The 27,655-nt window shown below is 40.3% G+C and overlaps 1 protein-coding gene across 1 annotated transcript in view; it reads left to right on the top strand.

Annotated features, from left to right (window-relative positions):
- Positions 1-27,655, top strand: part of LOC138584682 (proprotein convertase subtilisin/kexin type 4-like) — a 165,541-nt gene that overhangs the window by 79,793 nt on the left and 58,093 nt on the right. The window contains exons 7-13 of the mRNA XM_069656978.1: positions 5,784-5,821; positions 6,620-6,699; positions 8,391-8,479; positions 12,257-12,429; positions 13,086-13,301; positions 14,039-14,142; positions 26,883-26,996. Coding sequence (XP_069513079.1) covers positions 5,784-5,821; positions 6,620-6,699; positions 8,391-8,479; positions 12,257-12,429; positions 13,086-13,301; positions 14,039-14,142; positions 26,883-26,996 — 814 coding nt within the window. The remainder of the gene's footprint in view (positions 1-5,783; positions 5,822-6,619; positions 6,700-8,390; positions 8,480-12,256; positions 12,430-13,085; positions 13,302-14,038; positions 14,143-26,882; positions 26,997-27,655) is intronic.

Here is a 27,655-nt window from a genome sequence, read left to right on the forward strand (position 1 = left end):
GGAGGATTTCCTGTTTGCATCACCAGCTGTTCCCGCCCTTACCCTTGCGTCTCCAAACGCTGCTCCTGTCGCCTAGCAACAGGTAGCTAGTGGGCTAACTAGCTATCAAGTAAGTTAACCTATTGTTTTAAATATAATTTTTTTCAAGGGCAATTTTGTTTGTTTAAACATGTGTAATGCTAGCTATTCAACTGAGTTGAAACCAAAAACGTTTACATTTAAAACGTTTGAACCGGCACGCGGTGAATCTCTGGATACGTTGGGCCGCGAAGGATGCACCCAATGGATCCTTCGTGAAAAAAGGAGGACGCATTTGTCGGCCGCATCTGAAGAGCCTTCAACGCTATTCTGTGACGCAATCGGCCCTCAAATACGGCCTTCGAAGGCTGCAGTCCCTGGATTGGGACACAGTCTACTTGTACTCAAAGATGAAAAAACAAAAATAAAAATAATAGAAACAATTTATCCCCCAAAAGACTGTATACATCCTGACAAACACACGTTCAATGCTCAAGGTTCTTTTTACAGAACTAATTATAAAGTAGTAAAAAGTACTGTACTACAGTAATCATTGAGTACGGTTGGTGCATTACTGACAGGTTGTTCTTATTGTCTGTGTTAATGTGTAAACAACTTACAAGGTGTTCTTTAAAACTACCCTTGTCCCGTGCCAACAACCATCAATAATCAATGGAAACAGGGGTAACACTGACGACATCAGTGATTGAAATCCTGCCTTCGGCCCTGGGTGGACACAACTTTGAATTTTTAGACACACTTTATGTTTTGTTTTTATCTTTTGAAATGAGAAACACTAACTCTTTGCTTACATCATAAATGAATGAGCTCTAATTTGTACTAATTTAGGCCGGATGACTTCTAAAGGTGCCATGTTGCTTTTTTGCCACTCTGGCTCTCCTGTATTGCTAAAGATATGATTCAGTAATGTGCTGCACTGGTGCCAGAATAGTTAGTCTTACAGTCTTCTTTCACTTCCTTCCTGTGGCTCTACTGTACGTGTACACTCCTGGATCACTATCTCTGTTTGTAGGCGTGTGGGTCTTTACAGATTTGCACTTGTGTTAAGTAACAAGAAAATTTCAAATCAAGCCCACTAACTGAAAATGTTTGACTTGCATGTGAAACTTTGATTAGCAATAACAGAAACATTGTTACTGAAAGCAGCTTAAACCCACACGTCATGTAAAAATAAAGATAAATCTCTAAAGTGAAAATCTCCATTGAAGGAAGCGTCTCAGACCTGCGACAAACTTAAGTCCCGACACACACACACATTTCCTCTGCCACCTCCAGCTCCGTGTCTGGGTCCACCGCAGGAGGAGAGCTGGCCGCTGGGCAGACAGGGCAGCGGGGTGTGGTGAGGGGGCAGTGAATGCGTGCCTTTTGAATACTAATGTCCCACTTTAGAAGTCAACCTCTTTTCCATCCCCACCTCCCCTCTGTTCTGTCCCTGTCTCTCCTTGCATATTTTCCTCGCTGTCATTTCCCTTCAGTCTCCTCTTATCTGCCTCCTTTCATTTCTCATTTCATCTTTTTTTTTCTCACCTCCCCCACTACTCCAAACTGTCCTTTTCTCCCTCTCTCTTCATCCTCCAACTTGTCTTTTCTGTCTTTTCACTCCTGTCCTCTTCTTCTTTCCTCCCTGTGCCAGGCTTTCCATCACCCACGCTCCCTCTACATCCTTCCAACTCAAACCCTCAACCCTGTATCACTCATCAAACTATCTTCTCCCCAAGATCTCTCTCTTTGCCATTCACTTTTTAAACCCACACACACGCACGCACGCACACACACACACACACACACACACACACACGCACGCACGCACACACACACACACAGACAGACACATACACACACATCCTTGACAAAGCCAGCTAATTACAGGCAAGTGTCCACTCCAGCCCTTCTTAAATACCGAGCTGATTAATGAGACGGAGGTGTAGGGCCAGGAAGTCTCACCCTCAACGGGTGGTGATACACACCCCTGTCTCTCTGCAGCTCAATCACACACGCACATACACACCTTTTCTTTTTCACACTTGCAAACGAAAATTATCAGCCATGTACAGCTTCATTACAGAAACATTGGTAGCAGTTTTTTGTGCCTTCGCCCAGTTCCTCCACCTGTCAGCGGCAGAGGCAGCCTGTTGACTTTTGCTATTTTTTTGTACAGTAACTCCTGCAGAGAAGAGCTAAGCGACGAGAGCCAACCGGGGGGCCCCAGGTGTAACCAGGGCTCCTCTGAAGTGATGTCGGCTCATTTTCTCAGCAGCAGCTCAGGCACGACTCACCGTCGGCTCAAAATGGCCTCCGACACATCTCTGTGTCTGATTTGTGTGTGTGTTTGACCCTGAGGACCAGCGTGAATGCTGCCGGAGCAAGGAGATAGAGTGCAGCTGCTGCCGCTGAATGCTGACACACATGCATAGAAGCAAACCCGCTCACACACACACACACCTGCACAACCACAATCTAGACTGGGTCAGTCAGGTTCAAAGCATTTGTATTCATGGAAGGTTTTGCATTGGCTCCACCACCTACAGTGTTTCATCTAACTGTGGGACGTGGCTTTCTACTTTCACACTCAGAGGACCTTGGACTGTGTTGGAGTGTGTTTATGGCTGTATTTATGGCAGTATGGTGCTACCTGACTGAATGCACCTGACTGAATGCTTTTTTCCACTCATATCATCCTTATAAGTACTTGAAAGTGCAGTATTTTGATGCTCAAATTGACCCTTGTGACACAGGGGCTCTGAGCATACATGTGCTCATGCTGCGCACGTGTCAATCCTGATCCAAATACACATCTGTGTTCTACAGAGAGGCGTGCGGATGCTAAACCACTGACATCCTCCATAGGTAGTCTAGTACCAGATAAACTGGACACTTTATAGGAAATATATTTGAGAACAATTGTTTACCATCTAATTTATCAATTTAACTGTTACAAATTCCTATCAGAAATTTGGTCCCAAATAACCTTTGAATGAAAACTGACTTTGGCCATTTTTTAATTGCTGGTATTTTTGCATTAATTGCTCTAATAATACATCTTGTTGGAGTACTACGTTTGGTTCTTGAGTGCTATCCTTTCCTGGTGGAGTTTCTTTTTGTACCATGAGATGTTTCTACTTCCAAAGGCAATCTAACTTTAAAGCAGGTAAACACAAACGGTGGAGTACCACAAGGATCAGAACTTAGACCCTTTTCTTCAGGCTATTTATGCTACAATTAATCATTTTTTTAGACATGAGAAAAATAATAAGAAAAAGACGGCCCTGAAATCTTGTTGATAAACTGTATCAGAAAATTATTGTCTATAATCACTTGGTTTTGAATATAGTCAAAACTGAGAGGATTGTGTTCAGCATATCACCAATCATCCTAACTGCTTAACTGTAAGTATGGTTTCATGGTCTATGCTTCCTTATAAACTTTGAACTGTACTTTGAACTGTGCTTTAAGGTGCTAATTAGTATGACATTCTCCATGTAAACAGTCTGCCTTACCTTCGCTTGCCTATTCCGACGTGGTTTACAACAAACAACCTTCGATCATTATGACTGGTGTCACACAGTGATGCTAACAGCGACCCACACTAAGTCTAAGGGGGGGTTTGGGTTAGCTTTGTTCCCACCCGACGATAACTCCCAAAGATATCCAAAGAGATCCACTGTTTGAAGAAATGATGTATTATGTGCTAAGCGAGCTGGGTGTTTCAATGACAAGTGGTTGCTAATGAATAAATCACAAGAAACATAATGAAACTGACCTGTAAAAGAAAGAGAAAATGTTGAAGAAAAAGAAATATGAAGATATGAATGATTCTCTTGATTTCACTGATGATGTTAGTGATGTAAAAAGGAAAAGATATGACATTTTATAACTCTTCAATTGATCACATTATTTCCATATAAAGACATCATGCTGGCCAATAGTGAAGACTATTCACCCAACACATTTCAAACTTTAAATAGAGTACAGAAAACCTATTCAGCATCCTTACTTGGCCTTGTGTTCAGCAAGGAAATCCAACTTGGCTCAGGCAAGTAGGACAGTTGGCCCGAGAGCTCTTTTTCTTTCTCCCGTGACAAAAAGAAACTAAAAATCTATAAAAACTTAACTGTGTTAGTTGCTAAGGCCCAGTATCAACAGGTGCTACTCTTTCTACCCTTTTGTTACCAATCTACAGTCAACACAAACACAAAATGCAGCAGTTTGACAAAATATCATAACTCTGAGGTGCATCTCAGTGGCACCTTCTCAGTTTGACATTTGTAAGTTGAGGTGGAAGAATCTTATCATCTTATCGGTCAATCACAAAGAGAATACAAAATGTGTGCATTTCTAATTTTCATGAAATTGAACGTCTTGGTTGCACTTCCAGGTTGCATCTAGGAAACACATTTGGCCGTGTTTGTGGGTTGGCTGTTTTGCAGAGCCCAGAGTCAGTTGACAGTTTAAAGAAGCTTTTAAAAAACGAATCTCTTTGTAAGCAAGTTCTCATTTTAAATTGTGCACTGTGTTCTTAATGTTTTAATATTTTCATTTCCAGTTAAGTGTTAGCACTGTACGGCGCCTTGTTACCTTTGTTTTGTAAGTCCTAAAAATCATGTTCACTTGCTGGCAGGTGAAAAAAAAGTGACTCATGACAATTTGTCATAGCACATGACTGTCAATGCCCTTTCTAGATCAACAATTGAGTTATCAGTGACAACAGCTGCAGCAGTGAATTGGGAATTTGGTGTTCAAAAGAGAAACAACAGAATTTGGAATAATACGCGTGTAAAGTACGAAACAAAACCAACCCAACAGCATAGTAAGAAGTACGTCGTGGTGAGTAAGTGTTCGACAAGGTGAGAATAAAGCATCAGTGGTTATGTAGAGCACATAGTAGGTTGACCTGGCATGGCATGGCACAGCATGGCATGACATGGCAGGCTCCAATGAGGCTTCACCCACCCAGGGCTCCATCCCGCCTGAGCTCAACACAATCAGGCCTTAACGGCAAAACCGCCTGCAGGTTTCCATGACAACCCAGAGGCACTGCGTGCATGGGACAAAGGCTGGCAGGTCCCGTGTGTGTGCATGATTGAGAGAGAGTGAGTGATGTGTGGCGGAGCAGGCGCGGCCCTCCTGGGGCCCTCATTCGTTTGTCTCTCGCTGAGACCACAGGAGCCCTGATGCAGCAGAGATGGAGGAGGCGGAGGAGGTGGTGGTGGTGGGGGTTGGGGTGAGGAGAGGAGAGGGGGAGGAATGGGAGGGGGTAAGTGAAAGAAAGGCAACTGATGTGGAAAGGGTGGATAATAAAAAAAGATGCAGGAAAAGGTATAGAGTGAAGGAAGGAAAAAGCAATGAAAAATGGCTGGATGGATACATTGAGATTTGGGGGAGTAGAGATTTATTCTGTGCTTATTCCTCACTCACTCATCCATCAATCATGTGCAAAACCTCATACAGCTAATCCTTGATCTTGACAAAAGTTGCTTTAAAAAATAGACTTTGCTGGTACATTTTGGCAAATTAATTACACCAATTAGTAGGGCACTCAAAAACTCAGAAGTTTTAATGACCTGTCTACCACACTGCAAGCTCAAATGACTTGAAATAGCTCCTACTCGGCTCCCATGAAAATAATGAAACAATAAGTGCACTTAGGCATGGTCTCATTTCATCACACCAAAACATTACATTTTATACATTTCTCCGTCTCAGGCATCGACTTATTAATAACATTTTCTTTTTTCCATTTTCAGGTATAGATCACACAAACAAGGACCTGAAGAAAAACTTTGTAAGCAGACTTTACATTTTATCTTTGGACAAATCTTATTTAAGCTGGGCTGGAAATCTTATCATTGCAGTCATCTCATGGACAACAGATTGAGGGATGGGTATACAATGTAGCCTCTGAATTAGCTGTCTTTTTTATGAGATTACAGTTTCCATCAGTGCTGTTTGGTTACACAAACATAGTAAGATTTTGATTGGACTGAAATTGTATTGACTTTCTCTTAAATTGCCCAACATCTCTATTACTTAAAACCTGAGACAATAAAACTTTCATATAGTGATAAAGCTGTAATTCTGTTAGGCTTGGTGTTACACGGGCTAGCCATAAAGCATATGTGGAGTGGCAGTGTTGTTTGCTCCTGCCTTGTCATATATAATCCTATAGGCAGTTTGAAGCAAGCAGGCCAACTTGTACTTTGTCGGAGCAGATTGTCTGGCATGGATAAGCCTGGCTGGAGAGAGAGGGAGAGAGATACATAATTGCTCTTGTACCGCTTGCTGCCAAGACATCCTCCTCCCGTTATGCCTATATAAACTGGCAAACAAGTCATTCCAACATGTTCACTTTTATGAGGCAGGCATAAACCACACACACAGACACTCACACAGTCACAGACACAGTCACATGCATCTCCTCAGTGACAGTGATTGCCGTCAGTCAGAAAATATGTTGACAGACTAATTCAAGTATGAGTATGAAGAGTTTTTCTTGGGATTCCTTTATTTCCCATCTTGTCACTTTGATGTTTTGATAAGAGAGTTTCATCTGTGCTCCATTTGTTTTCTGTCTGGTTTACAGGAGGCCCTCGCCAGTTTTGACCTGTGTGCTTCACACGGTCTGTCTCATGATCCCATGCCTATCAGGAATGAGGAGAACAGGTAACGTCTGTTTTCTTAGCTCTCAATTTGATAAGCCTGAAACCAAATAAAAGGTGATGAAAATATATTAATTAGTGTTAGGGCTGCACAATATTAAAAAAACTAACATTGCAATAACATCTAATAATTGTTCTGCGATATGTATTGCAATATTAAAAATACAGGTAATTATACTAGATTAATGCAATGTTTTTATGTGTTTTTAAATGCAATTAACAATCATACTTTTTATTATTATTACTATTATACATTAATGACTAGGACCCTGTGATTGACTGGCGATCTGTCTAGGGTTTTCCCCCGCCTCTCACCCAGTGATAGCTGGAATAGGCTCCAGCCCCTCGCGACCCTAAACAGGATAAGCGGTATAGAGGATGGATGGATGGATGGATGGATGGATGGATGGATGGATAAATGACAAGGCTATAATAGACACTTTCATCACACTTGGTCACATCACAATTTATCAGTCAGTCCTAATTAATGTTATCTATCTCCTGTAAAGTAACATGTAGACCATTTCTTATAGGAGTAGCCAAGTTCAAAGCTAGGCCAAACAGCCTTTAACTGGCTAACTGATTAACTCATTGGGTTAAAGCTTATCATTTAAAAAAAGCCCTTTTCATGATAGCACATCCACTTTGTAGTATATCCTGCTCTTTATGTTAGCCAATGTTACCCAACTCAGCTTCACATTCACCAAACACCATGGTTAGTTCCCATACAAAAAAGTATTTTTTCTCTTAGCATTAAATATGAAACACATTATTTGACAATAAAAACAATAAAACATCAAAATAACCTCTGTCTTGGTTGTTTACTGTAAGCTGTAGCCAAACAGTGTAATGGTGGACTGAAAAAAGAAAAAGTAAAGTTTAACTAGATCACTGCACACTACAATACAAGAGCAATTACATTATAATAATATATAGAATAATTTCATATTTAGTCCGATGTCTTATTGACATGGATCATTAATTTTTTTTTTTTTTTTCCGCTTGTGTTGGAAAGGTTTCACAATAAACATGGAGCACCACCTTTTACAAGGTTTTCTTTTTTAAAATGAGTCAGCTAAATACTAAATCTCAGCCAGACTCAGCATTATTCAGTGAACTAATTGAGATAACAGCAGCTTAATGACCGAACTAGCTTTACAATAGGTAAAAGGATATAAAATAATATGCAAGCCTATGTGCAACTCTATCTGAAATTCAGACCTTAATTGTTCCACCAGTTATAGTTAGCAGTGGTAAATCTGCAACTGTTAAGTAATTGTGCTATGTGACAATGAAAAGCTTAACAGTCTCAGCAACAGTAAATAAGAGGAAAATCAGTTGGTCTATAAGTCCACTGAGGGATATTGAACTCATTGCAATATCTCAAATGAAATCCAAATCCAAAAATGTTAAATGTTAAAAATGCTGGCAATACAGACAGTTACATTCAGGTTTTCAACTAATAAATATCACAATGTTTTCAGAGCAAATCAGCAGCAGAACACTTTCCTTGGCATGAGGGGCAGTTTCTAGTAACTCAGTGTTTGTCTGCAGCAGCCTTGAGATCAGGATGTACTTTTTGTAATTTTCTGTTCAGGCTTAATTTGGGGCATGATCGGCCAAAAACAGAAGAGTCACATCTCTGCGTATTCAGTCTCAGTATGTGGCTAACATCCTGCTCCCCCTCTGTTTCAGTCACGGTACCCGGTGTGCAGGAGAAGTTGCCATGGAGGCCAACAACTCCTACTGCGGTGTGGGCATCGCCTTCAATGCCAGGATCGGAGGTGAGGAAAACAAAGCACCCTCATCGAGACAGTGGGAGGCAGTGCATTGTGGGTGTATTGCAGTGGCCAAGACTGTGACATGGCATTTTCAAAAACACTTTTAGTAGGCCACTAATAATTTCTTCTAAAGTAGTCGCTATTGTGTTAGAATGCAAAAAAATACTGCAAAGTCACTTATTTCCATTTCCACTTTGCTATGAAGCAACTACACTCAAATGCTTTAGATGAACATTTTCTTTAGCAATAACAAAGAAGTGATAATGTTGAGGCACAGTGTGGCTTACTGCATCAATGCAATCACTTGTCACCTTTGAATATCTTAACAATCTGAAAATAGATGACTTGAACCCATCCTTATTTAACTTTACATTAGGATCACTTAACCAAAATGCCTTTAATAAAAAAATAACAATTCAAACTAGCAGTTTTGGGCCTTAATTCTGCAGCAGTTCCTTGTCAGAAAAAAACAACCCAAAATGTCCATGCATGTCCTTTGCAGCAATGTGATATTTCAAGTTAAGTGTTTGATACAACTTTGTATTACCTGCCAAATTAAACTAACTCAAAGGGCTAATTCAGATTTTTTATTTTTTATGAAAAAACATATTTTATGGCTTGGTGGTTAAAACCATAAGCATTGTAAAATTTGGCAGAAAGTGATAGAAAAGGTTTGTTGTTTCATTTTGTCTGCAGTCCTGGTCGTCTCCTAGTCTGCTGCAGCCTCACCCAGTCAGTTTAGACTCATATGTGGAATCAAATCTCTACTGAAAATAGCCTCATCAGCTGCACTGATATTATGTTATAAATCTGTTTTTAATACTTTAGGATTGAGTTTTGGTTTTAAGTGATGAACGATATTTCTTTTAAAATGGATTCATTCATATGTGCACATACAGATATTGTGAATTTTGTGTGTATATGAGCGTTTGAGTTTGTGTGAATGCAGCAGACTGCACAGTGACTGGTTGCCATTGAGCCGTGCTGACCCTATTTAACAGCTCATTTTTTAGTGGGAGCTTCAGTAATGGCTTTTTTAGTGTTGGCTGTAACATTGGCGAAGGATGAATGAACCTTATACATAAGATTTTTTTGTGTTGTTAAATTAAAGATTTTTATAGGATACACTTAGAGTGCTATAAAGACAGGTTAATGAGTAGTACATGATGTGTTTCAGTAAGAACATTTCCACAGCCTCGATCTGGATGCCTCCAAACCAATTGCATGTGTTGGTAGCATAAAACATGGAGCACAAATTCCCTGGGTTCAACTTTGACATTTGAACTCTGCTCTGTGATCTTTAACTCTTGAACCTCCCTCATTTGTCAGAGGCTGATGAGATCCTCTTGAAGAATTGACAAAACCAAAAAAATGTTAGTGAGGCAAGAGCAGGAATGTCTATCCACACTTAGTCTTAATTTGACCTTGCTGAGTCTATTTTGTCCCGACTCATAAACAGAGTCTGGGGCAAGACCCAAATGAAAGATGCATGTTGAACTGCTGAGAGCTGTTGCAACCCGTGCTTATTGTCTGACAAAGAGGATACTTTGAACGTCTCAGTGAATTTATTTTGTCCTGTTAGATTTGATCTTGTTTTGACAGTAAACATTAAGTGAATGGGATTCAAGAGAAGGAAGACAAATTAAGCCAGATGAGTCCTTTTTATTCATTATTCATCTTTCATTCATGACTACTGGTATGGAATAAGGAATGTAAGAAAATGTATGATATCAAAGAAAGCAAAATGTACCTTTTTTTTTGGTATTGTCTGTGTTTATATTTATAAAGAGGAATTGGGTCTTACATTAGTACAAATCCGATCTGGTTCTCATATCAGATCTATAGAATGACAAGTGTATCTGAATTAGGCTGCCAGAACGTCCAAACTGAAGAATGTGTGTCAAAATCCGATAGGAATCACTTTTCCTACCCTCTCCGATTTTCTTCTTTTTTTTTGTTTTTTGCCTTCGATATGTTCTGAAATCAATCTGGATACAATCTAGACCCCAAAACAGATTGGTGTAGATGGACAACTGTTTCATCATATCATAACAGGGGATTTCTTCTGGTTATGAAACAGACTGAAATTAATTCTGATGACTCTATATGATCTACAAAACCACACCAGACCATCAGTGACATGATTGATCATTCCTATATAGTCTATATAGTTATTTTTAACGCCTGAAACCCCTGGTGGGGGGTAGGTGTCAGACGAAGTGATTAACTGCACGCTGCCTTTATTTACATTTTCCAGGGCAAAAATTTGAAGTGAGTGACACATATGACTGTTAAAGAAAGCAAGAAAAAGATTTTTTGTGAAAACCACCACTTAAGCGTGTACAGGACAAAATAAGCAAAGACATGGTACTACTTTGTCCACAGGGGGCACCAAAATCAACACAATAATGTGCACTTAAGTTGCCATCAGGTTGAGGGAAAATGGTTCATGGTCTCTGCAGTTTCACTACATTGTTGTTACTCTGTTGGAGTTATCAGGTAACTGGAGCACAAGTCTCACACTTTTTGCTTCTAGCTGTTAAGTCTCTGTTGTTGTGCCAAGTGGGTTTGCTTTCCGGTAAAAGCTGCTTCTGCATTCTGAGCCTCTGCCTCTAGTTGCTACAGTCCTTTAATAGTGGACTGACAAAATGTTACATAAGGTAGAGTCATCCAGAATTCCACCGGTGTGGTATGTGTATGCTGCATATAAGGATGTTGTTTTGGTTGCAGTTCTTTACTTTGATAGCATCCTAAGTTAGAGGGACACCCTCTGGGCTCCCTGAGGGTCAAGAAAATACTTCCTCAGCTTTCTGTCACTGTTGCTCTACTCTTTGTCCACTGATGTCAAAATATAACAATGCAACCTGAGCTGCCATGGCTGGAGTCATTTCACATACAGTGGGTATAGTTTCACCCTCACAAAGTATTTTAGGACTGAAGACGAAGATAATGTTACAATAATTGATAATTTAACTTCCTTTAATTATATCATTAGATATTTCAGCTCCTCAAGTTTAGCAAATAGAGAATATACTTTTTTGTCATGTAATAATGTAAATGTGTCGCTAGGGGTGGATATTAGATGGTATTTAAACAGCCCTTGGCAACTGATTATTCACTGTGTTTTAGACTAGAAAGATTTCTTTTGAGCCAACATTTGCTTAACAAAAACCAGTTTACACTAATGACAAAAAACTAAAGAGCTGATACAGCTGATAGAGGCCAGGCTATTGCCGACACATTTCTGTACATTCCTGTTACATTTACTCAGTTTAAGCTTACCTCTGACATTTTCATTTTAACAACCAGTAATGGAACACATGCAGAGATATAAAAATGAAGCAAAAGCACAGATAGAGAGGCAGACAGTGATGGAATTCATACAGCGTCAGAAAACAGATGTATGGCAGAAGCAGACACAGAAACAGATAATTGAGGAAACAAGAAGAAGCAGATAAAACAGGCAAGAATGACACTCAAAGACAGACACATGAGAAACGAGACAAGGCGGAGAAAGAGACACCAGGAACAGACTCCACTATAGGCCAGATGATGTAAGTGTTTTTGATGTGCCTCAAATATTGCATACAGATCCTTTTTTATTTGAACTTTTAGTAGCTGGGACATCACATTTCTGTCTACAACATGAAAAGCAGAACCCCTGTGTCTGTAAGCAACACCTGAAACAAAATGCTCTTATGGTATATACATTACTGTGTTTAATTATTCCCCAAGCCTCCATCCCAACTCTGATCTCTGTGTCCTTTTCGATCGGTCCAGGTATCCGCCTGTTGGCCGGCCCTGTCACTGATGCCATGGAGGCCACCTCTCTGACCTTCAACATCCACTTCATCGACATCTACGTCTGCAGTTGGGGCCCGCGGGACGACGGGGCCGAGATGGACGGGCCGCACCGCCTGACAGAGAAAGCCCTTTGGCTAGGAACCCACAAGGCAAGGATTTTATTCAAGTCCACACTGCCGTCTGTCAGTGGAGCTGAGATTAGGAGGACAAATTGTGGAGTGTGGGGAATATGTGGATGTATTTAAGTATACACTTATTTATCCTAAATAGTTATCTTAAATAACTATCCCTTCTAAGTGTTCCAGGATAGAACGATGGTTCACTTATTGCCTTATATAAATACATGTGGAAAGGAGGGAAAGTGTGGCAGGAAGGTTTGGACAAGAGCTAAACAGCTTCTCTTTATATCAGCAAGTTTTACACCAACAGCAGCAATTAACAGTTATGGTTAATCTACAAAATATCTCTTAAGCTTGTTAAGAGCTCTACCAAAAAGTGTTTGTCGCTCTGTTCAGTCCAAACTTCAGTTTTGATGTATTTAAAATGTTGTTATTGATAGTGAATTCACTAAAAATATCAATAAGTGGTGCTCCCACACTAAACATCTATATGATGCTGAAATTAACATAAAATTAATTATTTTAATTGTTCTTGATTGTAATTTCTTCCAACCTATTTCTTCATAAGTACATACATTTTGATATATGTTTCATTCATGATGTATAAAATGCTCAGCTGACCGCTAGATGGAAACATTCATTATGCAATCCACTTTTCACTCTGGCGTCTGTGTTTTTATTTTCAGGGCAGAGGTGGGAAGGGTAGCATCTTTGTGTGGGCGGCAGGTAATGGTGGAACGATGCATGACCACTGCGGTGCGGATGGTTATGTTAACTCCATCTACACTATTGCCATCGGCGCTGTCTCTCAAATGGGGAAGCCCACCTACTTCGGTGAGCCCTGCCCCGGTCTGATGGCCGTCACTCTGACAGGGGCCAGCGTGGGAGGCTCTCTACCTCTGGTTAGTGTGTGTGTACTACCTAACACGTCTAACAACTGTGTTTATCATTAATGAGGTCTTTGTGTGCGTGTGTGTGTGTGTGTGTGTGTGTGTGTGTGTGTGTGTGAAGCCCTGCTCTTTGGCTCCTGTGAGCCGTGAGAAGCCTGTTAAAGAGCAGCCACTGGTGTGATATTTATAGAGGCCTGCCAAATGACCTAGGTGACTGCTGGGCATGCACACACACACACACACAGACACACAGACACGCAGACACACAGAAGCAAACGAGTGTTAATTGGAGGTAAAGCGTAGCTGTAGTGACTGAGAAAGGGAGAGGAGGAAGCTGAGGTGTTGATGGCGGAGGTAGCAGCGAAAAGCTGGGAACAAACTCCAGGGCTACAGAAACAGAACAGCCAATTTTATCAGTGTGATATCACCTTTGTCTGCTGGGATGCCTGCCCTTTTCCCACTCAAATTAGGAGGTGGTCAGGCCGCACACAAGTTAGTTTTAATTATCATCACTGAAAAACTGTGTGCACGTGTCCCAATAACAGAAAAAACTGCTTCTGATGCAGGAGCTGCTTCAGTGTGGGAACTCGGCTGGCCTGATTTGCTGCAAAGCTGCATTCTTTTCCAAAAACCTCCCACAGAAATCCATCTCAGAGTAGAAGTTGGAAAGAACAGCTCACATGCACTCATCTTTTCACTTAATACACTTATTTCACATCTACATAGCTGTACCTTTGTTCTCTTTCCAGGTCACTGTGACCAACATCGGTGACGGCTGTGTCAAACACTTTCCAGGAACATCCAGCGCTGCTCCGATCGCTGCTGGGATTTTGGCTCTTGTCTTAGAAGTAAAGTAAGTGTCTTCCTGCCCAGCCATACTGCACACCTGTAATACCACCACAATAAATGTTATACCTTGAAGATTTTTGAAGGGACACAGTTTGTCTCGACCAACACTTCTGCAATGTGTTCACTAACTCTCTCAAGCCCTGTGATTTTTACTTTGATAATATTGGCTGAATATATCCCCAGTCGATCATCACAACCATGACAAGAAATGCGTTTTATTTCTTCTCATATTTCTGACCTCATTTCCCTTATCAGCCCTGTGCTTTATTTTACTGAAAGCTTGTTAACACACTTAAAAACACCTTGTCTTTGTCTTCTCTGAGGAAGACAGCTTTGTTAGAAGTGATTTTCCCATCAACCTTTTTCTGCCTTCAATGTGCGCTGTTGTCACAAAATCTGATATCCTTCGCTCTGTATGTTTTGAATGTAGAGTACCCTCCTCCTGTTTTGTGCAGTCGAGTAGCTTCTCTTTCTGCTGTAAACAATACAAATCTAACTTGGTAGCACACAACCTGAAACGCTGTTCACTTGAAGCCCCTTTCACACACGCACTGCACTCCTGAGCATTTCCAAATGTAACCTGAAGGAGCTGCATGTGAAAGCACAATGTGTCCATATCAGTTCAGCATGACATTACGTGGGCTTTAAATAAAACCCAAGGTGATGTTTTTTAAATCAGTTGTTTGGTCCTACGTAAAGTCCAAAACCTAATAAAGAGAGCTGGTGATTTGTAATTAAGCTTTTCTAAATTGATAAAACAATTATTTAACAATCAAATCAATCTAGATTAATTTTATATTTTAGGACTAAAAAAGACTGGTTGAAAGAATTTGTACATTAAAATTCTGCACCTGGCACCTTTGAGCTGCACCTCGTCTCTCCTCCCCCTTCCCTCTTTCCTCTATTTGTTTTTTTAGTCCCTCCTTTGATGTAAATCATTTTTTGCTCCTACCCTTTCTTTCAGCGCCTGAGTAAATCTGCAAATATATCTCCTCTCCCTTTTTTCTTCTCGCTCTCCTTTGTCTCGGATGCCACTTCCTACTATTTCCCAAGCCCCCTTTTTCTTCATCCCTCTTAACTCGCCAGCTGTCGGTGTGGCCTCGGGCCTGGTGTTTTGTGGTGGTATCAGCAGCGTCTACGCCTCCTTCATGTTATGGATGGTACTAGAGGCCAGCTTTACTGCTCCAGCTGTCATGCCACAGCGTCTCAGTCTCAGTCGCTTGGCTGTAAAATGGAGCGCGGGTCCCCTGGGCGAGGCGACTCCCAGGACATTACTGTTAAAGGCTTTGTCGTGACCCGCTGCTACTGACTAAACTATATATCACCTCTCTGGCTGCATTCGGCAGCATTCTGCTCACGTCTTTATGGAGCGAGGGTCTCTCTCTCTGTCTGTATATCTTTCTTCCTCTCTCTCTCTCTTTCTCTGTTTCTCACACTTGCTCATTCTGTGCGTCACTCTTTCTCCCCACATTTCACACAATCATACTCACTCATATAGTCTGCTATACTCTCCCCTCACATGCAAACACAGAGTTTTTTTCCCCCCTGATCCCCATTCTTCAGAAACAACCAGCCTTGTATATAGCTATAACCTATAGCATCTGCATGTATAGACATTAGGGTATATTCAAAATACATCGTTGTATTTTAATGCCAGAATTGTGTTTTTAGTTTAAAGCAGTGGATCCAATTCTGAGAATTGGGACCCCTCCTAAGGGGTCCACACAAAAGCACAAAACTGTTTATGTTTATGAACTTCCACGTCAGCATTTTGGGTATTAAAAAAAATAATGAAATTTGGTACAGATGTTGATTCGGTCGAGAAGATGATCCTAATTTCTTTGGTGACTTTTCCTACAGCAACACTAGAAGGTCTCTTTCACTTCTCAAGTGAAGTATCTCAACATCAACCTGATGGATTTTGAGAACAGGCATTCATAGCTTCAAGACCATGAATCCTAATTACACTGTTGATGCTCAGATTTTCCTTCATTGCGCTCATACAGTCCAAATTTTGTCCAGTAGTTTGATTTATGACCATTTACCTAATGACATTCATTCACTGCTCCTGACATGTGACTGCAAGGCACAGTTCAGAAGTGATCCTTTTTCTGTAGGCCTATATACTGTATATATAAACTTGACAGAACAGCAGTATCTAAGAAGAAACAGAGGGACGTCTCTGCTCTGCCCTGCAAAGAAAATCTTGATGCTGCACTCGCTGTTGTTGAAGCATAAATTGGAGGAACTGACTTTATTACATTTTACTGTGATTGTATTTTAGATGATAACGTGACAAACAAATTAATTGGTTTACATTGTATTTGAGACTATGTTAGCATGCTAACATGCTAAATGAGATGGTCTACATTGCAAACAGTATACAAGCTAAACGTCACCAAGCTAGCCATACCATCATGAGTCTGTTAGCTTTCTGACATTAGCATTTCACTCAAAGCCTCCTCAGATTCTTTGTCTTTAAATAAAATACAGATAAAAGTGAAACACTGGACTAAATTAGTATCAGAAATATGCAGCGATAATCTGTTTGGTTTTACTTATTATATGTGAATATAATTGTGCTGGTTGAATCCCCCTGTCAATCACTCTACTATCACCACCTCCATTTCCCCGTCATGGAGCTGCTCTCCTCAGAGCTGCAGCTCTCGTGATCTTATGAGAACTCCTTGAAGTTTTCTTGCTATAATTTGCTTTATCTTTGTTAATTTATGAAGAATGTAAGCTGTTTGGAAACATGCAGACACTTTGGCAAGGCCTTCAGAGTAACTTTACTTTCTAAATGTTTATGAAAGTGAACAGACTTGGCAACGAATCATCTCTGTCATTTCTGATGCTGTGTGGTGTGAAGGTTTCTGATGGAAGTAGTTGATATTGCAACTCACAGTATTGATACAAAATGACGTACAGTGTTTGTTGTCTATGTTATCAGAATATCCTTCAGTTTTTTCTGCCCCAACAGTGTCAGGCTGTCACTGTGTATCTGTCCCTCTGTCTTTCTGACACTATGTTGGCCTGTCTGTCTGTGTTTCCATCTGTCTCCATCCATCCGTCTCGACGCCTGTCCAACAAACCATCAGGATAAATCAATCCCTCGCTCGTCCTGTTTGTCAGACTTTCTGTCTCTGACTATTTGTTTGCTCACTTTATCACCATGTCAGCCTCTCTTTCACTTTATCTCTGTGTCTTTCATCCATTCATTCATTCATCCAGTCTATCCGTTTGCCCGGATGGAAGTGAACATTTCGTTTTTCTGTGATTCCAAATTATGTTCTGCGATTTGTTCACCTGCAGATGTCCATTTTGATATCCATCCTTTCCAGCCTGTACTCAGATCATTTACTGTTGTCTGGACAGATAGATTGCCTCCTCCTTCAGCACCGCCAACCTGTGCTGTGGGGAACCGTTTTGGGCAAGTCCTTCCAATTATTGTCACAGCAGCAGTAAACATGTAAACAACCTTATAACCTTTCTGACCATGTTGGTAGGTTTAGATATTTGGCTGCATTAGACATCAAAGTTATCCACTCTGGAGCTTCATGTCGGGCTATAATGGGACACTTGTATTATTCAAAGACAAGAGCTCATCTTTATCATTACAAATTGTAAATGGCTTATATTTTATGGCCTCATTTTATGTTTAACTCAAAAGGTAAGAGAATTTTTATTTTGTATAATCCCATAAATACTGCCAAACTTCCTCTTATTGTATATTATATTATTATTATTCTAATAACTACAGCATATGCAAATTTCAACTTGAGGCTATAAATAACATTAAGTAATTTAGTATATCCAAACTAAAACATTTTACAATATTTCATTCACTTCCCTTCCCCCGCTTCCTCTCTTTCTGCTCGAGCCCTTTGGAGGAATAAGAGAATTAATGTATATAGTGTTCTCTGTGGGGAGTTAAGGAGTAATCAGCCAGTGATCTCAGTGGGGAGTGTACATGGAAAAGTGAATCCACTCGCTCTAATTGGTCTTAAGTCAAACACTCTGCTAGACACACACACAAACTCACACGGCTGCACAAACAGACACACACACACGCGCGCTCTCGTCCTCTGTGAGGGCGTCTCCAGAGCTGATGTTTTTCAGCTCAAATGCACTGAAGGTCACTGACGTGTATGGCCTCTTACAAACACATTCAGAGCTGAGCTTTAGGTACGACTTGTATGTGATGATAGTGCGGATATTAACACACCCGTGAGAATCTCTGGCATCATCGAGCATGCTTTTTAACATTACCTTGTATAGTCCTAATTTAATACACTTAAAACTATTAAGATTTGCTTTATTTCCACATCTCTAAATGCTTCTTGTTTCTTCTACTTCATACTTTGACGTTACCTCACTTTACTATTAGTGTTGAAGTGAGGTTTAGTTCAGCTTTAACCAGCCTGCTGAGGATTACCTAGCTAATGCTAAGCTAACTCAACACCTCAATATAAAACAAAAGGCGTTTACTTCTTTGAAACAAAAGATGTAAAATCATTACATTATGTTGTAAGACTAAGAATATCATCATATCGTTAAAAAAAAAAAATATGAGTACATGCATTCACAGAAAAGAAAAAATATAGTGTGTTCAAAGATGTGCACATACACGAGGTTATATCTAGTATTGGCGTGTACGAAGTCATACACAAGGGCACAACTGCTGTACAGTATTTACAGGACAATTTACTGTACATACAAACACACACAAACAGCATGACCAAACAGTTTGTCACACAAAGCAGACTATGAACATTTTATGTGTTTTTCTTTAGCTTTCACAAGAACGCATTCTCTAAACCAGTCATGTACACACAAAGACGCACAAAAGAGCTTAGAAACATTTTCACACACAAAGAATTATTCACAAACATAAACATACAAATTCAAACTGTCCTTGGTGCTACAATCATACAAACACGGTCACTTACACACAAACACACACGCACATTCAGCGGTGTTGGTGTGTGCGTGTACACATGTAGTCGTTAACTACAGAAATCAAGGCCGGTGGAGTGTATTTAAACGAGATTGCAGGCATGCAGTTATTGGACTTGGCCTAATTGATAAACCCATTAGTAACACTTGTTCAGATAACATGGGAGGAATCTCAGTCTGCTCACAGTCACTCCAAATGGGTTCACTTAGGCTTAGAGTGCAGCACATTAAGAGAAGATTACAGAGCGATGTGGAGCGTCTTACCAGTCCACGCCTCGCTACTGGGAGATTAATAGAGACGAACTAAGGACGGAGACGGCGAGAACATTGGACTCTGACACACCACAGGGTGGAGACACTGTGTGTGTGTGTGTGTGGGGCAGTTGTCGGTGTTCTGTGTGTCTGTATGTCTGTTTTTATGTTTACTGCTTGTGCATTGTACATGAGTTTTTAGTGTTATGATGCAGTTGATGATTTTGTTCTTGTTCAAATGCATGTGTGCTTCAAATTATTCTTCAGTCTGTCTCTATAAGCGGGTGTTACTGTGCTTCTCTGTAAATGTATACCCATATGTGTGTTAGTTTCTCTGCCTTTCAACTAAAGCTGCAATGTGATTCGGCAGAAGATCTAAATGCGGAGCGTCCAAGCAGAAGATGTGCTGCCTGGGATGAGGCAGTGAGGTTTAAACTGATGCTTTTCTTGTATCAGCACATTAGAGCATGCTGTCTAACAAGCTTGACTGTTAGTGATATCTCCTTTAGTTTCTGTTACCATAAAAGGAAACAGAAAGGAAGTTGAACATGCTTCAACAGACCAACTATTAGGTCAGTGTGAATGCATGTTTCTCGTCCAACTGCAATATGGCCATGATTCACAATCAAGTGGGAACTTTTATTAATATCTTATTTGAGTTTAAGCTGACGATGTAATGCTAGTCCCCATTTTAAATTGGAGCTTTTCAAGCCACAAAATTAAGAATATTCAGCTGTGCACTCCCTTGATAATTCAAACTCATGGTACTGATAAGATACGACTGCTTTTTTCTCCTAAATGTAATATCTGTAAATCTGAAGATATGTGTGAGCTAATTTCAGGTTGTACCTTCGGATGACTTCTTAATCATAAGTGTTGTCGCTCATGTATCAGTGTGCTCTGTATTTGTATTGTTAAGATTAGGCTGTTTCCTGTTGTCAAGTGTTGTTCATCATGTCAACACAAACTTTCCAAAGAAATTCCAAACCAAAGGTTTATAAAATGAACATCAACTCACTTAAAGCTCCTGTGAGGAACTTTGGGTTTGTGTCAATTTTGGCGCCCCCTGTGAACAAAGCAGTACTTCTCCTTGCTTATTTTGTCCTGTACATGCTTAAGTGGTGGTTTTTAACAAAATGTCATCCTGCTTTCTTTAACAGTCATATGTATCACTAACTTAAATTTTTGCCCTGAAAAATGTAAACAAAGGCAGCATGCGGTTAATCGCTTCGTCTGACACCTACCCCCAACCAGACATTTAAAACAATCAATCTTGTCACTGATGGTCTGGTTTGCTTTTGTCGGTCATATAGAGTAATCAGAATTAATTTCAATCTATTCCATAACCAGCGGTTATGGAATAGATTGTGGTGGGGGAGGTTCGGATGATGTTCCTGCAGATGACTGTCCACATTATGGCTCCATATACCACCATGAAAAAACATATTTCAACAAATGCCTCAGAATTATTTCACTTATATTTGAGTTATTTTGTATTCCTCATTTTTTTTACTGTAACTTTGAGCAACCTGGCCCAATAATTTCCTTTGGGATTAATAAAGTTCTATTCTAAAACAACATTACCTGACTTTCGAGTTTTATAGCCCTCTATAGTCATCACATTGCCAAACTTTAATACTACTGTTCCTTTCCCTGTCTCAAACCGAGAGTCAACAAACAGTCACCAATAATAACCACTTGACTGCTATTCTAAACATGTAAAGAGTCCCTGTTGACGTTGTCATTTTAACCCAAACTGTCCCTAACTTTCATCCCAACCCTAAGCTTACGACAACCCTTTTTCGTATTGTCACATCCTTAAACAGTTTACTTTTCAAGAGTTCCAGAAAGCACAGAGAAAAAGATGTCCTCCTGTCGATGGTCACATTATTTCAGGTGTCATTCTATATCGGTCTTGAGGGCAGCTCCAAACAAAGTATTTTGATGTTCACCGTTAAGGTCTTATAAAACTCCAGTGAAACCCTGATTCTCAGGGTAAGAATGTTAAGAATAAAAATAACTAATGTTACATTCAACCCCAATATTGCATTATAAACAATCTGAAGTAGTATTTATGAATAGTGCTATAAACGTGTGATGGAATCAGCAGGAACTTTCATAAACTACAAGGAAATTACAGTTTTTGAGTAATATCTGATTTGAAAATGCAATTACTGGGAACCAAATTGATCCTATGTTACATATTTTCCTCCTTTTACTTCTTACAGAATTTGTAAACACAAAGAACGTTGTGTTAAAAAGAATTATGTGCCTTGTGCTCCCTAAAGAATTTCTTTTTCGATGGTTGTTTACCAGAAAAATTGTAGAGTGTGATGCTTCTAAATGACCGCGAGCTGACAGTGTTTTCCTCTGGGTGCTGATCTCTCTCTCTTTCTTCACCCCTCCATCTTTCTGTCCCCTCGATTGCCCATCTTTTGCGCTCTCTCCCCTGGGCTGGACACTTTGTCCTTGCGCTCCCCGTCTCCTCCTCCTCTTCCTCCTCCTCATCGTCCTCGTCCTCTCCTCCTCCTCCTCCTTGCTGCCTGGGCCCAGTGTGAGTGATAAATTATTCGTGGGCATGCTCTGAGGGCCCAGGGCTGCTCATTCCTGCACACAGAGGACTAGCATTGATCCGGCCTGTGGTTCAACTTAATTGGAAACCCAGTTACACCAGCTACAGACACACTCCGACACACACAAACACAGCGCACACACAGATGCACGAACATGCACTTCCAGACATGCCATCTACGGTAAAATGGCATTCATACATGTACACCATTGTACACTAAAACACCCATGTATAGGTGTATGTATGTTACTAATGTCAACATAATTACACATCACACACACACACACACACAATCCCACATGTATTCATGCATTAACTTGTTACAGAATTAACATCTGCCAAAGTATCAGCTACATTATGTCGTATGATTGGACTTTGCACATATTTAAACTGCACTTCATAATACAGTACTGTGCACACACATGTTCTGTTAACACATTCAAACACACTTCAATGTTAAAACTCAGAAACTAACAGTGTGTATGGTGTCTGACACACTAAGACAAGAAGATAGACACAAACCTCTACATGCACACACGCACACAAACACACACACACACACACACACACACACACACTTTATAGTCACTAAGTCTGCATTCTAAGCAGCACTAAAGAGGAGTAACAGTCCACAGTGGAGCAATATGGAGGCCTAGGGTTATCGATTGGACTGAGACACTGACTATCATACAGCTAATAGATTACATCAGACACATCGGAGCGGCTCAGTCAATGAGGCCTGATCCTATTAACTGGGGATTTGTAAACAGTTGTGTGCTCACTGTGACGGCTGCTGTGCTGCTTTGTGAGCCTTGGCGAGGGGATGAAAGCAGAAAGGGTCTCGAGGATGCTCATATATTGTTGCACTCTGCCCCAATCTCCTGTGAGCTGCAGCCCAGTCATGTTCATGCGTGTGCTGAAAAACCTGCTTAGATGGGATTGTCTTTGTAACAGCGATGTCACTTCCTCTTGTTACTGCGTATCCTTCAGAAGAAGCCAATGTAATTATAATTTTACAGTGATGAGTTCATCTTTCACAGAGTGATAATCCATGACAGCAAACATGATGCCTTCACTCAGCTATGTCAAAATTTCAAAAAGTTTTAAGTGTTATTTCTTCATGCATGAGATGATTGAGGATTGATGGATGAGGTGTTTTTTTTTCAAGATACCTTTCAGTTCCAAGGCTTGGTCAGACCACTATTTAAAACACCAGACTGTAGAGGGAAAATCTGTTTATGTTGATGAAATTAATGTGATCAGTTGATTAGGTTTCAGACACGAAGGAAATCAGTTCACCAGCAAAACATCAAATCTTTCTCGTTAGGTTCAACTTTTGGAAGCTTTTATTTGTGAATTAAAAACTTGAATTTGAGGGTAATTAAACAGATATTTTGATTTGTCATTGCAGAATTAATGACTCTGCTGTAATCAAGAGTCCAAATAAGTTATAAGTGTGTGACAATAAGCCAGCATGCAGAATACGAGGACCCTGAGACTCAAGCCGCTTGGAATTCAGCACACATGCTGTTCCTACTGTAACAGGCAAAAAAGACTTCCATGAGGAGAAAACTGAAAAATGTATTATATTAGCTGTGATGCACCTTCCACTGCTATATAAACCTCCCCCTCCCCCTCCCCCATAGCTGTTTGCTGTCAATAAGATGTGACTTGAGGATACAAATAAATACCTTAAAGATATCATCTTGAAGTTCTCAGTTTCGTTCTATTTGGGCGGCACCTTATGGCAATAAAATGCAATTGTGGGCGCTTACATCCCAGATAACCAGATGTCTACGGTTGGCTCCCTTTGTTACGGTTGTAACTCTTAGTTCTCCTCGCTGACGGTCGCTTTCCTTTTTAGACTGTTTGCCTTCATCTGAGCGTCCGATTTGTTTATTTTTCTTTGGATTTTCACTTATTTTTGAAGTTGTATCTGTAGTCATCCATCTTTTCTTTGTTTGTTCAACCATAGTAGATTACTGTTTACTTACAACACTTGCAGAGACCGGAAAAGCAGTCTGCTGGGTAACACATCACTAACTGGATGCCGCTTGTGATTTTTTCTGTAAAAGTCGCCACAGACAGCCAGTCCATAATACTGCAAATGCAAAGGCTTTCATCAGTGGGCCATAGGCTCAATCACCATTGTGTTACCTCATTCGGCGATAGATAGTGACTTACCAGACATTTATTTAAAATATTTGAGATTATATCTTAAAATAACCTCTGTGAACTTAGAATTAATGTTTTCTGTCGTGGCCGAGCTAGACTGTGAGCTATGAGTTTGGAGCTATGATTCCCAGCTATCTTGCATGTTAGTGCTTAGCTCCTGAGCTACAGTACAGCAGTTCATCAGCTAACTATGTAAACTCTCTACAGGCTGTTTCTGATGAGCTCATGAGCTTTACTGTGATACTTTTATGTTGTGACCAGCAACAGAAATATATTTTTATATCCTCCTCCTATCGAGGGGTGTAGTAACACCCTAAAATAGCACATCTAGCATGGTTGGTGACTCTGATCTCCATACTCTGATGAACAATGCAGAGTTGCACGATAACTATTATGTCTAATTCTATTTCTCCAGCATTTTGCTGCTCATAGTTCATAAAAATTACTGAACCCTCCATCACACTGCTTAAACCTGATGTATTTGAGCTTTAAGACATTTTACATGTCTTTTGGGCATCAGGCTATTTGGCCTATAAGGACAGCGGATGACATCAAGTTTGGTAACAAGGACTTTGCATATTAAAGACACAGTATAACAGTTTATATTAGCCTTAATATAATCACAGGTAGCATATGATGTCAAATCAGTACTTTAGGAATTCCTAATAAATATAATAGATATCTTACGCTGAAAATTTCTTCATAGTATCCGATCTTCTGCTACTTGATCTTCCTCCCACATTCCAGAAAGACATGGTTTTGTGTTTTCTTACAGCCAACCGGAGTACAAACACATTGTCTTTGATACAGAGTGGTCGTGCAGAGGAAAAACTGTGTCACCTCAGTGTGAAAGAAAGCTCACGAGTTAACAGCTCAGTTCATCTTAAGTCCATTATAGCATAAGCAATACTTCTGTTTAACCAGCTCTATGGTAGATGCTGGTCGTGGGGTTTTCAGATTAATTTCGTGGTCTAAACCTATTCACATGTCGCTTCAGGGGCTGTGCGGCATAGAGGACTGAAAACATTAAGAGAGAGAGAGATAGCACTGAAGCGAGTTCTCAGCCAACAGTGTGTTTTTAAGAGCAAAACGACTTTTCCAAAATAAATAGATCTGTGTCGCGGACTGCTAGGAGGGAGAAAAGCCCTCGGTTCAATAATTAATTCCCGAGTCGAGGGTTTTGGAGAGCCGCTGATTGGGCTGATTCTTTTTTTTATTCTGTTATGATACAAAGGAGGCCGTTTGAAGTAATTTGTCCCAGAGAGAGCGGCTTGGAATACCATACATGCTTTGATTTAGCAAAGCAAATTTAATTTTGTTTGCTTTATGCAAACCAGCCGGGGCCGCGGGGGTTTCTCTGATTCCACCAGAGGGGTGATGGTGGTGGTGGTGCTGATGATGGAGGTGGGGGAGTGCACACAACAGAATCACGCTGCTGCTGCTAATATATAATACAGAGCGCACACTCATACACACAGACGCATGCAGTGAGTAGCAACAGTTCAAAAGTACAAAGCCTATTCCCCCCCTATGCACGCACACACACTCCAATCCCTTTGAAATCAAAGCTTAAAATAATTGTTTGTGCGTTGTGTTTTGTTTCATTCTATCCGTCTATTATTAGTGTTACTGGTATTATTCCTATCATGTTGTTTTAGCTGCCTGCTCTCATTGCTTGCTGGGGTTTTGTTTTATGCTGCTAATGAAAGCTTCTCTCCCCGCTTTTGTTCTGCTTCATGTTTTTTCCAATACGTGGATGGAATACTTCTGTTTATATCTGCGCCTGATGTTTCCTGAGATGTCCAACTCTTAACTGCACACTGAAGAGGCTACTTGTGTGATTTCAAGGGCTTTTCCTCAAATCGCTGTAAAACTATGGAAAAAAAAAACTCAATGTGGCTGAATTGACATGCATGATGTATTGCAGTTATGTCATTAATGATAGGAAAATTAAGTCAAACTGCATGGCACACTTTAAATTACCTTCATTCTGTCCCTGAAATGGAGAGATGACTGTCCGTGCACAGATGTTAAGCAAACAGTGGAGGCATTTCTGCTCAGAAAGAGAAAGGGCCGTTCAGAATGGGTGGCCAAGCGGTTTTCTTATACTCAATTCAACTCATTTTCTTAGGGAACAATAATGAGTGGATAAAGCAGAAAAACCCAATTTCCTTTATGCTTTTTATATCCTGAAAAAGCCCTCGTTGACGACCCTTTGGTCTTTTGTTATAGAAAACTGAGCTAATATCCTCCAGCTCTCGGCGCAGTTTAAAGGTCTTAATTGGATTCCATTAGTATATTGCTTGACATGACACTTGAGTCCGCTCTATTAGAATTCCCCTGCCTGGGATTAAAAAGAAGACTTTTTCTACATTCGACTCTCTAGGCTCTATTGTTCAAGTCTCAAATATTCTTTGTTGAATTCACAGTTTTTACTGACACCATTATTGAAATCATAGCTCGACTTAAACAGGTGCTTTCATGTCTAGAGGACCTGCTGTAAAAGGTATAGCGGTGTCTCATCGCAGCGGTTTATGTGTCAATAAACCTTAGCATTAATATAGTATGAGCATTACATGCATGCCTGATAGAATGTGCTCTAAGCCCTAATAAAACAGTCCTCAAGCCTATTTCTACACGAGACCAGAGCCCGTGTTGAGCTCCCTGCAGGTTTCTTTTCAGAGTATCACGCAGAGTTGAAGTGTTTCCTCTGTGGTTTCAGTCAGTGTAGAACACGGCCGAAGGAAGGATGCGTTTGATGATATTCTGTTTCATGTCTCTTGCCCCAGTCCTACGCTGACGTGGAGGGATGTTCAGCATCTGATCGCCAAGACAGCAAAGATCCCCGACCCCAAAGAGCCCGGGTGGAACATCAACGCAGAAGGATACCATGTTCACCATAGGTATTGTGAAACATCCACTCAAACATTGAATGATTTTAAGGACAAACAAGTGGTATCATCATTCTAGTTACATTTTATGGCTGGTTTATTAATCAGTCAATTTACATACAATTTGTTCTTTATAAGCAATGGGAGCTTCCTCACGTGAAACCCTTGATTACTTAATGCTACCACGTAGTAGCAACATGTGTCTTTCAAGTCTAGTTGTGTTCAAGCAAAAGCTCGACATTTAAAGAATAATGCTTATTTTCTTTAGGTGATGATATCCCTCTCATGTCTGTACAGTAAACGTAAGGGTAAAAGCCAGCAGCTGCTTAGCTTAGCTTAACATACAGACCGGAAACAATGGTAAAAATGACAATGTCCGGTATTAAGGATGTTTTTGTGCAGAACTAGCTATATCTTAGCCTGGAGCAGTAACCTCCAGAAGTCATCAACACAAGGGTACCAAGCAACCAGTAAAGACACCAGAAACTTACTGATAACCAATAAGTAGTCTGGCAAAAATTCCCCAGAAAAACTGTTTCCGCCTTGTTCCAGTCTTTTTACTAAGATAAGCATTATTCATATCTAACTCCTTACACAAAAGTGAATATGCATATCTCCCAAATAGTCCAATTTTCATTATAGGCTGGGAAAAGGTTTGAAAGGATTTACTG

This window comes from Semicossyphus pulcher, unplaced genomic scaffold, assembly GCF_022749685.1.
Source record: "Semicossyphus pulcher isolate SPU_LCO1_2020_fin unplaced genomic scaffold, fSemPul1.0.p SCAF_9, whole genome shotgun sequence".
NCBI lineage: Eukaryota > Metazoa > Chordata > Actinopteri > Labriformes > Labridae > Semicossyphus > Semicossyphus pulcher.